Source organism: Poromitra crassiceps (assembly GCF_964638095.1).
Source record: "Poromitra crassiceps genome assembly, chromosome: 13".
NCBI lineage: Eukaryota > Metazoa > Chordata > Actinopteri > Beryciformes > Melamphaidae > Poromitra > Poromitra crassiceps.
In genome coordinates this window covers 6,389,034-6,402,437 of record NC_139644.1, presented here as the reverse complement: position 1 = coordinate 6,402,437, position 13,404 = coordinate 6,389,034, and the positions used below count along the sequence as shown (strand labels likewise).

The window sequence follows — 13,404 nt, the reverse complement described above, 5'->3', positions numbered from 1 at the left end:
GCTTTGAAGATTTGAAGACTTGATTGAAGACTACACATTGCAATTAATTAATATATAAAGCTTTGAAATACTTCAGTGTGGCCATGCTAACTGAGATTTTAAATACTACTTCTTCAAATCAGCGCCACAGCGAAAGATAGAATTCAATGCTGAATCTTATGAACATTGAATTATTTCACTAAATGCGCCCTGCGATTCCATCACACTGTCACCTCCAGACGATGGATATGTGAGGATTGGAATAGTTACAAAATAATAAAGAAGAAACAAGAGATGTGGGGAAAGCGGCTGCCCACTGAAGCGATCTTGGTCAATAAAATACTGCATCAATTTCAAAGATTTGTGTTGACATGACTTAGTTATATGTAAAAAAAGAAAAAGAAAATAGGGTCCAGGTTGAAAAATAGCGTAATTCTCCTTTAATACCAGGTGGGAACAGGGCCAGGACACATGTTAGGAGCAGGTGTGATACCTGCACTGGTAGCCTCCTCCGGTGGTCTGCCCCCTGCAGGAGGAGCAGGGCGGGGTGGAGGACGATGAGGAGGGTGCTCCGGGCAGGGTGGAGGAGGACACCTCAGGGACCTGCTGGGCCTCCACTCCTCCTCCAGCCTCGCCCCTGCCTGACCCGGCTCCCCCTCCTCCCCCTCCGCCCAGGGGCTTGTGGATGCAGCACTGGCCTGAGAACTCCCGGCAGATCTTCTCCACCGCCTCCCGCACCACCTGGTCCTTAAACTGCAGAGAGGGAGATGGGAGGAGAGGTGGACACAGGAGCGATGGAAAGGAAGAAGAGGAGAGAGAGAAAGGAGAGGGAGAGATGGGAGGAGAGGTGGACACAGGAGCGATGGAAAGGAAGAAGAGGAGAGAGAGAAAGGAGAGGGAGAGATGGGAGGAGAGGTGGACACAGGAGCGATGGAAAGGAAGAAGAGGAGAGAGAGAAAGGAGAGGCGGAGACGGTGGGGTGGCAGAGGAGGAGATTAAGGATAAAGTGGGGACAGATTAACAGATTAATATATGTCAAACTCAGATTAAGCATTTGCATCTGCTGGAAGCCAAAGCTCAGACACTATGATTAAATTTAAAAAAAGTTACTTGACAGAACATTATATAACGTTTAATTGAAAGAGTGGGCCGATGTACTTATGTGCTCAGTTAAGAACTGGTACCTTACCACCACAAACAATGTGTGCAAAGGGTTTAAAGGCCACAGGGAAAACGGCCAAGAACGGCCATTTATGTCACAACAGATGTCACAAAAACATGTGCCAAGTCTATTGCATTCTGCGTAATGAAAGCGTGCTGCACAGAGTCATGACTGATTCTTGTAAATAATGTCTATTGAAAATATCGGAAATGTATTTGATCGATACGATACGATCGCTAATAACTAGGGATGTACCGATCCACATTTTTTCACTCCGATTCCGATACCTGAATTTGGATATCTGCCGATACCGATATTATTCCGATACCGATATTTTTCTTGAATATACAGTATAGGCAAAGATTTGGCCAATTAAAGATTTTTTTTTAAATATACCTTGCAAAAAGCAGACAAAATTAAGAAAACATACAAGGTAAAGAAGGATATTATTATACATGGGCAAATTACGGCTGGGATTGCAAAAAAATAAAAAAATAAAAAATCCCCGATTCCGATCCGTGAATTATGTCAGTATCGGCACCTGATACCGATATTGGATCGGATCGGTCCCATCGCTACTAATAACGGTGACTTATTGTCCACCCCTAAACGTCTCCATTAAGCCGCTCTCACCTTCTCCATATAGGAGGTGAACCAGGCAGGAGGAGTCTTGTCTTCTTCTTTGGTCCCCTTCAGTTCCTTCAAGATCACCTTGGAGTTGGGACAAGGGCAAACACTCAAATGATGTAGCAGCGCCCTCTCTGGTTAATCAATGAACTTTTGAAAAGATGGTAATACAGACCGATCCATAGTCCCAACAAGAATGTGCCTAAAACGACCTGTGGCGTTGGCTCACCATGCCCTGCTCGGGGACGGCCGCCTGGATCTTGCGGCTGACTGCCTGTGTGAGGGCGGGGCAGTGCTGCGTGGGCTGTGTGAGGGCGGGGCAGTGCTGCGTGGGCTGTGTGAGGGCGGGGCAGTGCTGCGTGGGCTGTGTGAGGGCGGGGCAGTGCTGCGTGGGCTGTGCGAGGGCGGGGCAGTGCTGCGGGGGCCTGAAGCCTCTCTTTGGCTCCGCCCCGCTGGCCTTGGCGGTGGGGACGCGTGCCGGCTGGCCCCGAGTCTCATACACGTTCATGTGCAGGCGGTTCCCCTGCCGTGCTGCACTCTGGGAAACACAACAAGTCACTGAGTTAGTGTCACCTGATGCTGCTCACTGTCCCCAACTGACTTCAAACAAGTGGTTCCTAACGGCACAAACACACTGGCTCCGAAAGGGCCGCCTAACGTAGGGGCAGTGGTGGCCTATAGGTTAGAGAAGCCAGCTTGTGGTCGCCGGTTCAATCCCTGGGATGAGCAGGATAAATCTGGGTGGGGAAAGTGAAAAGCAGTGCTTTCCCCTGCCTCATTACCACCACTGAGGTGCCCTTGAGCAAGGCCCTTAACCCCAACTGCTCCAGTGGAGCTGCCCAGTGGCCCACAGATCAGACTGTGGTTGTACTGGTCAGCTTCCAGGTGTGAATGTGTGTGTGAATGTGAACAGGGCGCTCCTGAAAAAGAGAGCATTGCTCTCAGTGACACTCCCCCTGTATAAATAAAGAGAGCATTGCTCTCAGTGTATAAATAAAGATTAAAAAAATAAATACTAATAAAAAGTAAATGTGATCTTCACACTCGAGCAGGAGCCCTGCCATTCACACCAGATGTGCTTTGCTCCGTGCCGGTTTCACTTTCTTTCTCTCCCTCTGTCGACACAACTGACAAGAATATAGGCTGGACAGCAGACGCTGTTATCAATCAGGGTGTTTTATTTTGAAATGTGTTTTCTTTCGACAATTTACCAGATGCTCTATGCTGTTCTTGTAACCAACTTGACACAATCGCTCTCGGCTCACGGAAAAAATAGACCAGACGCCAAAACTGGCGTTGCAGGGCTGTTAACAAGGGCAAACTGCCTGTGCTTACAGGCGCTTTGTGGCTATTCGCAGCGCTTTCACGACTGGTGTGTCTGCAGACTTAGGGGCCCTTTACACGAGGACAGTTTCTGAAAGAAACGACACAATAGCGTTTCCTTCACACCTTTTCCTTCACACCTTATCCCTGTTTACATGAGCGCTGTTGAATTTTTAAAATGCCGTAATGTACATGCCAGGTCGCTAGGTGGCAGTGTGATCACCTTATTCTTTGCCCATACAAGGACGCTTCTGCATGATGTAATTTCGCTTTAAACGCGGAAGTAGAGTACACTTTCCGCAGTCATTTAGACTTGCCAAAAGCTTTTTTCAAGCTAAAAAAAACAAACTGTTAAAGTTTTAATATTTGTCGGGTGAGAATGTAACATATATGTGACCAGTTTATCAGAATAACGCCTATTGGAAATCTTTAACGAGCAGCGAGGACCGGGAGCGCTGACTGTGATCTGTCACCCTACTGCTACTGGCAGTGAGAAAACACTGTCGACTGCTTTTGTAACTAACGTTAAATGCTGACCAGGTACAGCCATCGGCTCCTCGCAGCAGTAACGTTCTGAACATGTAACTGAAGTTGGCCGCAGTGTAGCTTAATTCTGAGTGTTGCCAAACTTCATTCATACTGACGTTGTATTTGGTTGCCAACTCGCGCACGGCTATGGCGTAATCGCGTGTGTCGCGTGTGCAGGCATGCTACAGGCACGTCAGAGTTTCTGAAATGTGCCGTTCCAAAGCGATTACATGGAGCGCTCAGCGGGAAGCGTCTCTAACAATTTCACTCTGGAGGGTGGTTTTAAAATGTGTCGTTTCCTAAGCGCGAATTCACCGTCGCCGTCTTAACGGGAGCCACTAACGATACAATAATTCCCCGTTTCCATAGGAAACCGTCCTCGTGTAAAGTGCCCCTTAGGAGTGCTGGTGTGTCTGCAGACTGTAAGAGGGAGGTCATTTCAAGTGAAAGCACAACAGGATGCAGTTGGTTTAAAGTTAAATATATCTCATAGGCTGTAGGGCTCTTCTCAGTTGCCGGTCAGAGAAAGAACAATATAGTCAGAAATTGTATTCAACCAGCCACTGAAACGCTTCAGTTTCACGTTAGCATCTACTTAACGTTCTGTGCAGCAACAATAGAGTCAAATTCCCTTGATTCAACACATTGCAGCTGTTGTGTGTCAGCCACATTGCTAACAACTTAGCCACATTGCTAACAACTTAGCCACATTGCTAACAACTTAGCCACATTGCTAACAACTTAGCCACATTGCTAACAACTTGCCTTATGAACAGAATGAAAAAGCAAAAAAGTGCCATTATGGGAACCTCTAATACACGAAGAGATGTACTAATTGCGTTTCTAGAACTCTGTAAATATGGATGGTTTGTGAAATTCAAACCTACTTTCAACGCCTCTTCATACTCGGCTGGAATGAAAAGAGAAACAGTCACTTTTAACATGACATTAATATGCAGGAGAACACATTGATTGATGAATTTGCTTGTGGAGCTTGTTGTTGTTGTATATGTATATATGAATATATATATAGATGTATATTACATAGTCATTTACTACTATTACTACCATTACTCCCCTATGTATTATTAAGTCTATCTACTGTGGGGTCTGGTGAATGGTTGGTGTATTGTCTGGCTGTACTGTATGTTTGCACAAAGGGGAGTTTGCAATTTCGTTGTATGATTTTATTATGCAATGAGGAATAAACTACTACTACTACTTGTTGTTGTTGTTGTTGTTGTTGTTTCTGTCACTGACCTTGGCTGTTGATGGACACCTGTGAGAAGAAAGGGGAAGACGATGACATTATCTGTTGGCATCTGGCAGCAGTTTGATTTTGTGAATTGCTTTGGTGACACAGTTATAATAATAATAATAATAATCATCATAATAATAATAATCATCATAATAATAATAATCATAATAATAATCATAATAGTCTGCTGAAAGTGGAAGGTTTCTCTTTGACACTGAAATGGCCATTTTCAACCAGTGATTTGTGACATCACAAATACAGGAGCCAATCCCTGCAACGGACAATACTTCACACAGCCCACTGGGGACTGTCAAGGGAGGCAAAGTGATGTGTGGGTAATTGATGAGCTGTGAGAATGCTCTCACCTCCTCGTTCTCCTCATCAAAATAGGTGAGCTGGAGGTTACACAGGCCGAAACGAACGCTTCACCTGCAAGAGAGAGAGCGAGAGAGGGAGAGAGAGAGAGAGAGGGAGAGAGAGAGAAGAGAGAGAGAGAGAGAGAGAGAGGGGAGAGAGAGAGAGAGAGAGAGAGAGAGGGATGAGAGAGAGAGAGAGAGGGGATGAGAGAGAGAGAGAGAGAGAGAGAGAGGTGAGAGAGAGGAGAGAGAGAGAGAGAGAGAGAGAGAGAGAGAGAGAGAGGGAGGGAGAGAGTTGGAGCACAAGGGGAGACAATGCAGTCAGAATTTCAGACATTTCAATGACGATAACTCAGTGACTGTGTGTGTGTGTGTGTGTGTGTGTGTGTGTGTGTGTGTGTGCGGCTAGCGTGTGTGTGATGATGTCGATGAGTGTTTCATTCAGTTGCCATGGGACAGAGGAAGAGAGGGCTCAGTTTCTCTCTCTCCCTCTCTCTCTCCCCCCTTCTCTCTCCCTCCCTCTTTCACTCTCTCCCCTTCTCTCTCCCTCCCTCTTTCACTCCCCCCCCCCCCCCTCTCTCTCTCTCAGCTGATGTGTGACAGCTGTGACTCAGCAGCACTCAGAGAAATGAGGTTTCCTCTCCAGAGGTCTGACTCTCCTCACACAGACTTTTTCTTTTTCTTTTTTAGGGCTTTCTGGACTTTTGCCCGGGCTGTTTTCAGCGGTGGCCATGTTGGTTCCATAGACCGGCTGATCTTTTTAGGAAAGGAAGCGGGTTACATTGTTTGCACAATTTTTTACGATTTTTTTAAAGCTAGAAAACACTTAAGAAATCAGAAGATGGAGCGCAAATCGATCGTTAAGTAACACAAATTCAAACTGTGTTTAGTAAAGCAGATGTGATGAAAAACGTCTTCCAGTCATGGTCACAGTGTGTTTCCTAAGTCTACATTTCAACCGTGAGTCATATCTAACTTTTTGTTATTTAAGCCTAACCCAGACCATAAGCCAACCCAAGTTGTTTTACTTGCCTAAACCTAAACAAAGTTATTTTATTTGCATTTAACGTTAGAAAAGCAGCAAGGTTTTAAAATTAAGCACCGTTTTGTTTCAAATTGTACATTGAGATTGTAGAGGTAAATGTTTTAGAAATGTATTTTGCAGACGTTTTGCTTTAAATTGATATTCTAGATATCCCTGTGTTTTCAGGACACGTCAAGTTCAAATGTTTTATTCTGGCGACAGCTGCGCAGGGATTCGTTGAAATCTGCCGGCATTTGAACCCACAATTGTCCTGCTGTGAACCAATGAGCAGCCACCACAGCTCATAATCATCACTTCATTAGCATGCAAATAAAATAACAGCGCCGTAAACTGTATGCCCAAGCCAACATGCTTGTTCGCAAATTCAATTTCTGCTCAGTACCAGTGAAAATCTCACTTTTTAAAGCTTACTGCACTCCGCTATACACGGCCCACCTGTGGCGACACTACAAAAAGGGCAGTCTGCAAAAAGTGACAGTGGCCTATAACGACTGCATGAGGCTACTGCTCAAAGCCCCAAGATGCTGTAGTGCCAGTCAAATGTTTGTAGAAATAAATGTACCCACTTGCCCTGCTGTATTACCAAACCTGATGTATAGATTTATATACAGGTTAACAGACTCTGTGAACAGCATCATTGTATCACTCTCTAATCCTGCCAAGAGCTCTGTTAGGCTGTCATCTAAGCTATGGAGACACTGGCGCTCTAGCCTGTATGTGCAGAGATAAGGCTGAAAGTTCCTGCCTTGTTTATATATGCCCTGTTGATTTATTGTTTTGTTTTTGTCTTGTTTTTTATATGTTTTATGTGTTCTTCACTATGGACCCCCCCTGTGTGTGTCTTGAATAAAGTTTGAATTGAAATAGCAGCACAGAACTTTTTGGAGAAAGTGAACGGACATTTTCGACTTTTGTTTTCAAGCTGTAAAAAGACACTCCTATTCACTTCAATGGTTTCAGGAGACGGCTGTTATAACTACCCAGCCCAGGAGTCAGTCCTGCAGGCTTGAGCGCTGTCCGAGGTGCTGAAACCCTGTCCACAGCCGGGGCCTAGGACCAGTGATTCCCAACCAGGGGTACGTGACGTCTACCCCTAGGGGTACTTGAGCAGCTTGCAGGGGGTACTTGGAACGATTGGGGATTACATTTTATTTCCAAAATGATAAAAAAACAATATTCCAAGTAATAGGTCCATCTTGGTAAAACTGATGACTTTTTCCAATTGAAAACTGTCAGAATTGTATTAAAGGGGAGTTATTTAAATTATTTACATTTAATAATCAGATTTTATGCCTACTAAAAGTTTGATGTGAGTTTAATAGAACAAATTAAGAACATGAGTGAGGGGGTACTATTGGCATGGCAAAAACCTCAAGAGGTACACAAGACAAAAAACGGTTGGGAACCACTGACCTAGACCACACCTGGCTCTGAGAGCTGTCCGAGGTGCTGAAAACACCTCCTCCATGGAGTGCCAATGTTTTCCTGGAGGATTTCCAGCCAGGTGGCTGGTTTCCCCGCCGGCGGGAGTCAGTGGCCCATTCATACACCTGTTTACTGGCCTATTCATACACCTGTTTACTGGACTATTCATACACCTGTTTACTGGCCTATTTCACCTGTTTACTGGCCTATTTCATACACCTGTTTACTGGGACTATTCATACACCTGTTTACTGGACTATCCATACACCTGTTTACTGGCCTATTTCACCTGTTTACTGGCCTATTTCACCTGTTTACTGGCCTATTCATACACCTGTTTACTGGACTATTCATACACCTCTTTACTGGACTATTCATACACCTGTTTACTGGCCTATTTCACCTGTTTACTGGCCTATTCATACACCTGTTTACTGGCCTATTCATACACCTGTTTACTGGACTATTCATACACCTGTTTACTGGCCTATTCATACACCTGTTTACTGGACTATTCATACACCTGTTTACTGGCCTATTTCACCTGTTTACTGGCCTATTCATACACTTGTTTACTGGCCTATTCATACACCTGTTTACTGGACTATTCATACACCTGTTTACTGGACTATTCATACACCTGTTTACTGGCCTATTTCACCTGTTTACTGGCCTAATTTCACCTGTTTACTGGCCTATTCATACACCTGTTTACTGGAATATTCATACACCTGTTTACTGGACTATTCATACACCTGTTTACTGGCCTATTTCACCTGTTTACTGGCCTATTCATACACCTGTTTACTGGCCTATTCATACACCTGTTTACTGGCCTATTCATACACCTGTTTACTGGCCTATTCATACACCTGTTTATCTGGCCTATTTCACCTGTTTACTGGCCTATTCATACACCTGTTTACTGGCCTATTCATACACCTGATTACTGGACTATTCATACACCTGTTTACTGGCCTATTTCACCTGTTTACTGGCCTATTTCACCTGTTTACTGGCCCCTATTCATACACCTGTTTACTGGCCTATTCATACACCTGTTTACTGGCCTATTCATACACCTGTTTACTGGCCTATTCATACACCTGTTTACTGGCCTATTTCACCTGTTTACTGGCCTATTCATACACCTGTTTACTGGACTATTCATACACCTGTTTACTGGCCTATTCATACACCTGTTTACTGGCCTATTCATACACCTGTTTACTGGACTATTCATACACCTGTTTACTGGCCTATTCATACACCTGTTTACTGGCCTATTCATACACCTGTTTACTGGACTATTCATACACCTGTTTACTGGCCTATTCATACACCTGTTTACTGGCCTATTCATACACCTGTTTACTGGACTATTCATACACCTGTTTACTGGCCTATTTCACCTGTTTACTGGCCTATTTCACCTGTTTACTGGCCTATTCATACACCTGTTTACTGGAATATTCATACACCTGTTTACTGGACTATTCATACACCTGTTTACTGGCCTATTTCACCTGTTTACTGGCCTATTCATACACCTGTTTACTGGCCTATTCATACACCTGTTTACTGGCCTATTCAATACACCTGTTTACTGGCCTATTCATACACCTGTTTACTGGCCTATTTCACCTGTTTACTGGCCTATTCATACACCTGTTTACTGGCCTATTCATACACCTGATTACTGGCCTATTTCACCTGTTTACTGGCCTATTCATACACCTGTTTACTGGCCTATTCATACACCTGTTTACTGGCCTATTCATACACCTGTTTACTGGCCTATTTCACCTGTTTACTGGCCTATTCATACACCTGTTTACTGGACTATTCATACACCTGTTTACTGGCCTATCTCATACACCTGTTTACTGGCCTATTCATACACCTGTTTACTGGACTATTCATACACCTGTTTACTGGCCTATTCATACACCTGTTTACTGGCCTATTCATACACCTGTTTACTGGACTATTCATACACCTGTTTACTGGGCCTATTCATACACCTGTTTACTGGCCTATTCATACACCTGTTTACTGGACTATTCATACACCTGTTTACTGGCCTATTCATACACCTGTTTACCTGGCCTATCATTCTTACATTATATATAATTATTACATAAGTATTATAGGTTTATTTCATATTTCAGGATATTTCATATCAATTAATTTATAGTTTTCAATATATATAAATTTAATTACTTACACCTGTTTACTGGCCTATTCATACACCTGTTTACTGGCCTATTTCACCTGTTTACTGGCCTATTCATACACCTGTTTACTGGCCTATTCATACACCTGTTTACTGGCCTATTCATACACCTGTTTACTGGCCTATTCATACACCTGTTTACTGGCCTATTTCACCTGTTTACTGGCCTATTCATACACCTGTTTACTGGACTATTCATACACCTGTTTACTGGCCTATTCATACACCTGTTTACTGGACTATTTCACCTGTTTACTGGCCTATTCATACACCTGTTTACTGGACTATTCATACACCTGTTTACTGGACTATTCATACACCTGTTTACTGGCCTATTCATACACCTGTTTACTGGCCTATTCATACACCTGTTTACTGGACTATTCATACACCTGTTTACTGGCCTATTCATACACCTGTTTACTGGCCTATTCATACACCTGTTTACTGGACTATTCATACACCTGTTACTGGCCTATTCATACATACACCTGTTTACTGGCCTATTCATACACCTGTTTACTGGCCTATTCATACACCTGTTTACTGGCCTATTCATACACCTGTTTACTGGACTATTCATACACCTGTTTACTGGCCTATTCATACACCTGTTTACTGGACTATTCATACACCTGTTTACTGGACTATTCATACACCTGTTTACTGGACTATTCATACACCTGTTTACTGGCCTATTTCACCTGTTTACTGGCCTATTCATACACCTGTTTACTGGACTATTCATACACCTGTTTACTGGCCTATTCATACACCTGTTTACTGGACTATTCATACACCTGTTTACTGGCCTATTCATACACCTGTTTACTGGACTATTCATACACCTGTTTACTGGACTATTCATACACCTGTTTACTGGCCTATTTCACCTGTTTACTGGCCTATTTCACCTGTTTACTGGCCTATTCATACACCTGTTTACTGGCCTATTTCACCTGTTGATCCACCAGGACCCTTTTCTTCCAAATTGGACTTCACTGTTGAGCCTGTTTGACATGTTCCTCAAAGTGAAAAAACTCATTTGTGGAGGTGACGCAAGACGGACCCCCCTCTCAAAACACCCCAATTATGAAATAATTGTCAATTTCAGTCAAATTATGGAAAATTCCATGATTTCCACCATTTTTTTCTGCATTGCGGAAATCATATGGCTCTATATTGGCCCAGTGACCAGTAGAGAAGAAACTCTCTATTAAGTGAAAAGGGTGATAAATCCAGCTGGCACACTGCAGCTCCTGAGCTGCTCCTGAGGTCTGAAGTGACCGTTTACATCACTGAGCCTTTCTCACTAATGAAAGAGTTTGAACAAAAACTAGGAGAAGAGAACACATGGGGCGTCCGGGTAGTGCAGAGCAGCGGGATATACTGTATTCCCTGCCTACCAACACGGGGGTCGCAGGTTCCAGCCGCCATGTTGCCTCCGGTTTGGTCGGGCGTCCGTCCATACAATGAGAGATATCACTATAATATTAGCCAGGGATTGCACCAATATATGGGACGGAGTACACTGTATTGGCCTTGTTGACTGCCATCGGCCTATCAGCAAATTCGATGACATTCACCGATGGCAGTGGCAGATGTTTCTATCTCATGTGAAATAAGGTTATATATAAACGATTGAATTTGTGCTCATTCAAACAGTGTGATGAAGGGCTGAATGACTTTAAAACAGTTATGTTGCTTATAATGAAGATTTCTTTGTTTCCCTGCCACAAAATACTTTACAACAGTTCCGTTGTTTGTTTATAATGAAGATTTCGTTGTTTCACAAAAGGGAGAGGGGACAAAAACACATCAGTATTGGCTATCGGCCAAATTGTTGGTATCTGTATCGGCCCAGAATTTCTCAATCAATGCATCCCTACCTACTATATCATTGATATATACAGTAGGTACTAAAACTGTGTCTGTGGTGGTTATGATAGATAGATTTTGTCTGTGGTGGTCTGCTCACTCATGATTTTATAGCATCCTTATCATCATACTTATCATACTATATAGTATCTCATAATGGTATTTATTTCTGTGGTATTCCTATTTAATATGTGAAATTACTCCTGAAAACAGTCATTAGCTGTTGTTCACTGTAGCCTATTTGGAACACAGACACTGCATGGTCTGGAATGTGACTCTTTTGTGATTTAAATGCTTCAGATTGATAATAGATGAATAATTTCAATAGTAATAGACGGTGATTTTTATTTTCACGCCAGTGAACAGCTGTTCAGAGCAGATGTCAAAATGTCAAATGCTGGATATCTCATATCTCGTATAATGACGTAGGCCTAGGGCTGGGAAATATATCAATGTTGTGCTACGAGACTATTGTCTTACATTTTGGATATGGTAATATGGTGATATGGCATAAATGTTGTTTTTTCCTGGTTTTATAGGCTGAGGGGTTTGGAGACTACCCACTAGCTATTATATCCACATCAGTTATGATTATTTATCAAAAATCTCATTGTGTCAATCATTGGTGAAAGGCAGCACCGTAATAGTCAGGGAAGGAAACCCTGTCATTGCATGTTATTTTGATCACAGTCTTTGTGTTTTCCACTTCATAGAAAATACTGAGATATTTTATGGTGTATCGCCATTCAGCCTACAAATATAGAGATATGGTCCACATCGCCAAGCCCTACATAGGCCCATAACCTAGAATAAGGCAAATGCACAGCTCTCTCTCTCTCTATAGTCTTCTATGGTGTGTGTGTGTGTGTGTGTGTGTGTGTGTGTGTGTGTGTGTGTGTGTGTGTGTGTGTGTATACACACACATATTAATGCCATTTATCTCTTGTCGCGGCTTTACTGCATGGTTGTAACCTGTTTAGCTAACGTTATAGGCTACGTAATGTTTTTGATGTGATGTGTAGCTACAGTATGCCTCTAGCTCGAACCTATTACAGGCTAAGCTGTTTTCCCTAGGGGTTAACACAACACCGATGTGACACCATGCAATGTCACAAATCATGATCGATCCTCCTGACTGTGAAATCGATGAGTGATCGGGTTATTATATTGGTACCGGGAGGCTGACGTGTGCTGGTGTGTCCAGCTGCTGTGTGAGGACAACGAGTCCCGGCCTGGTTCGGTTCGGTTCGGTTTGGCTTGGCTTACCATGGCCTCCATCGACTCCCAGCTCTTGGTGTCGGATCCCGACAGGAGGAAGTTCTTGGCATTTCCCCTGAAATTCACCTTCAGATTGATGTAGAAGTCCATGGCCCAGGCGCCGTGCGCGCTTTAGCGCATAGCACACAGCGAGGGGAAACGTCTGGAGAGATATATTGGGGTTAATCCGTCCGCTTCGGTCCGCTGTCTGCGGCTCTGATCCGACAGACAGGATGAGAGAGAGACGTCTTCGGTGTTTACATCAGCGGCCCAGACACACCCACCGCGCCGTCACGTGCCCGGAACAACGCGCCCGGCCTGCCTCTCTGC

The 13,404-nt window shown here is 43.6% G+C and overlaps 1 protein-coding gene across 1 annotated transcript in view; it reads right to left on the bottom strand.

The window, feature by feature from the left end:
• Positions 1 to 13,185, bottom strand: part of LOC310787897 (next to BRCA1 gene 1 protein-like) — a gene marked incomplete at its 5' end in the record, with an annotated part of 44,061 nt that extends 30,876 nt beyond the window's left edge. The window contains 8 exon segments of the mRNA XM_083649351.1: positions 473 to 732; positions 1,775 to 1,852; positions 1,998 to 2,306; positions 4,507 to 4,529; positions 4,880 to 4,898; positions 5,243 to 5,293; positions 5,295 to 5,306; positions 13,084 to 13,185. Of these exon segments, the coding sequence (XP_083505477.1) occupies positions 473 to 732; positions 1,775 to 1,852; positions 1,998 to 2,306; positions 4,507 to 4,529; positions 4,880 to 4,898; positions 5,243 to 5,293; positions 5,295 to 5,306; positions 13,084 to 13,185 (854 nt within the window).
• Between the last annotated feature and the right edge of the window lie 219 nt (positions 13,186 to 13,404).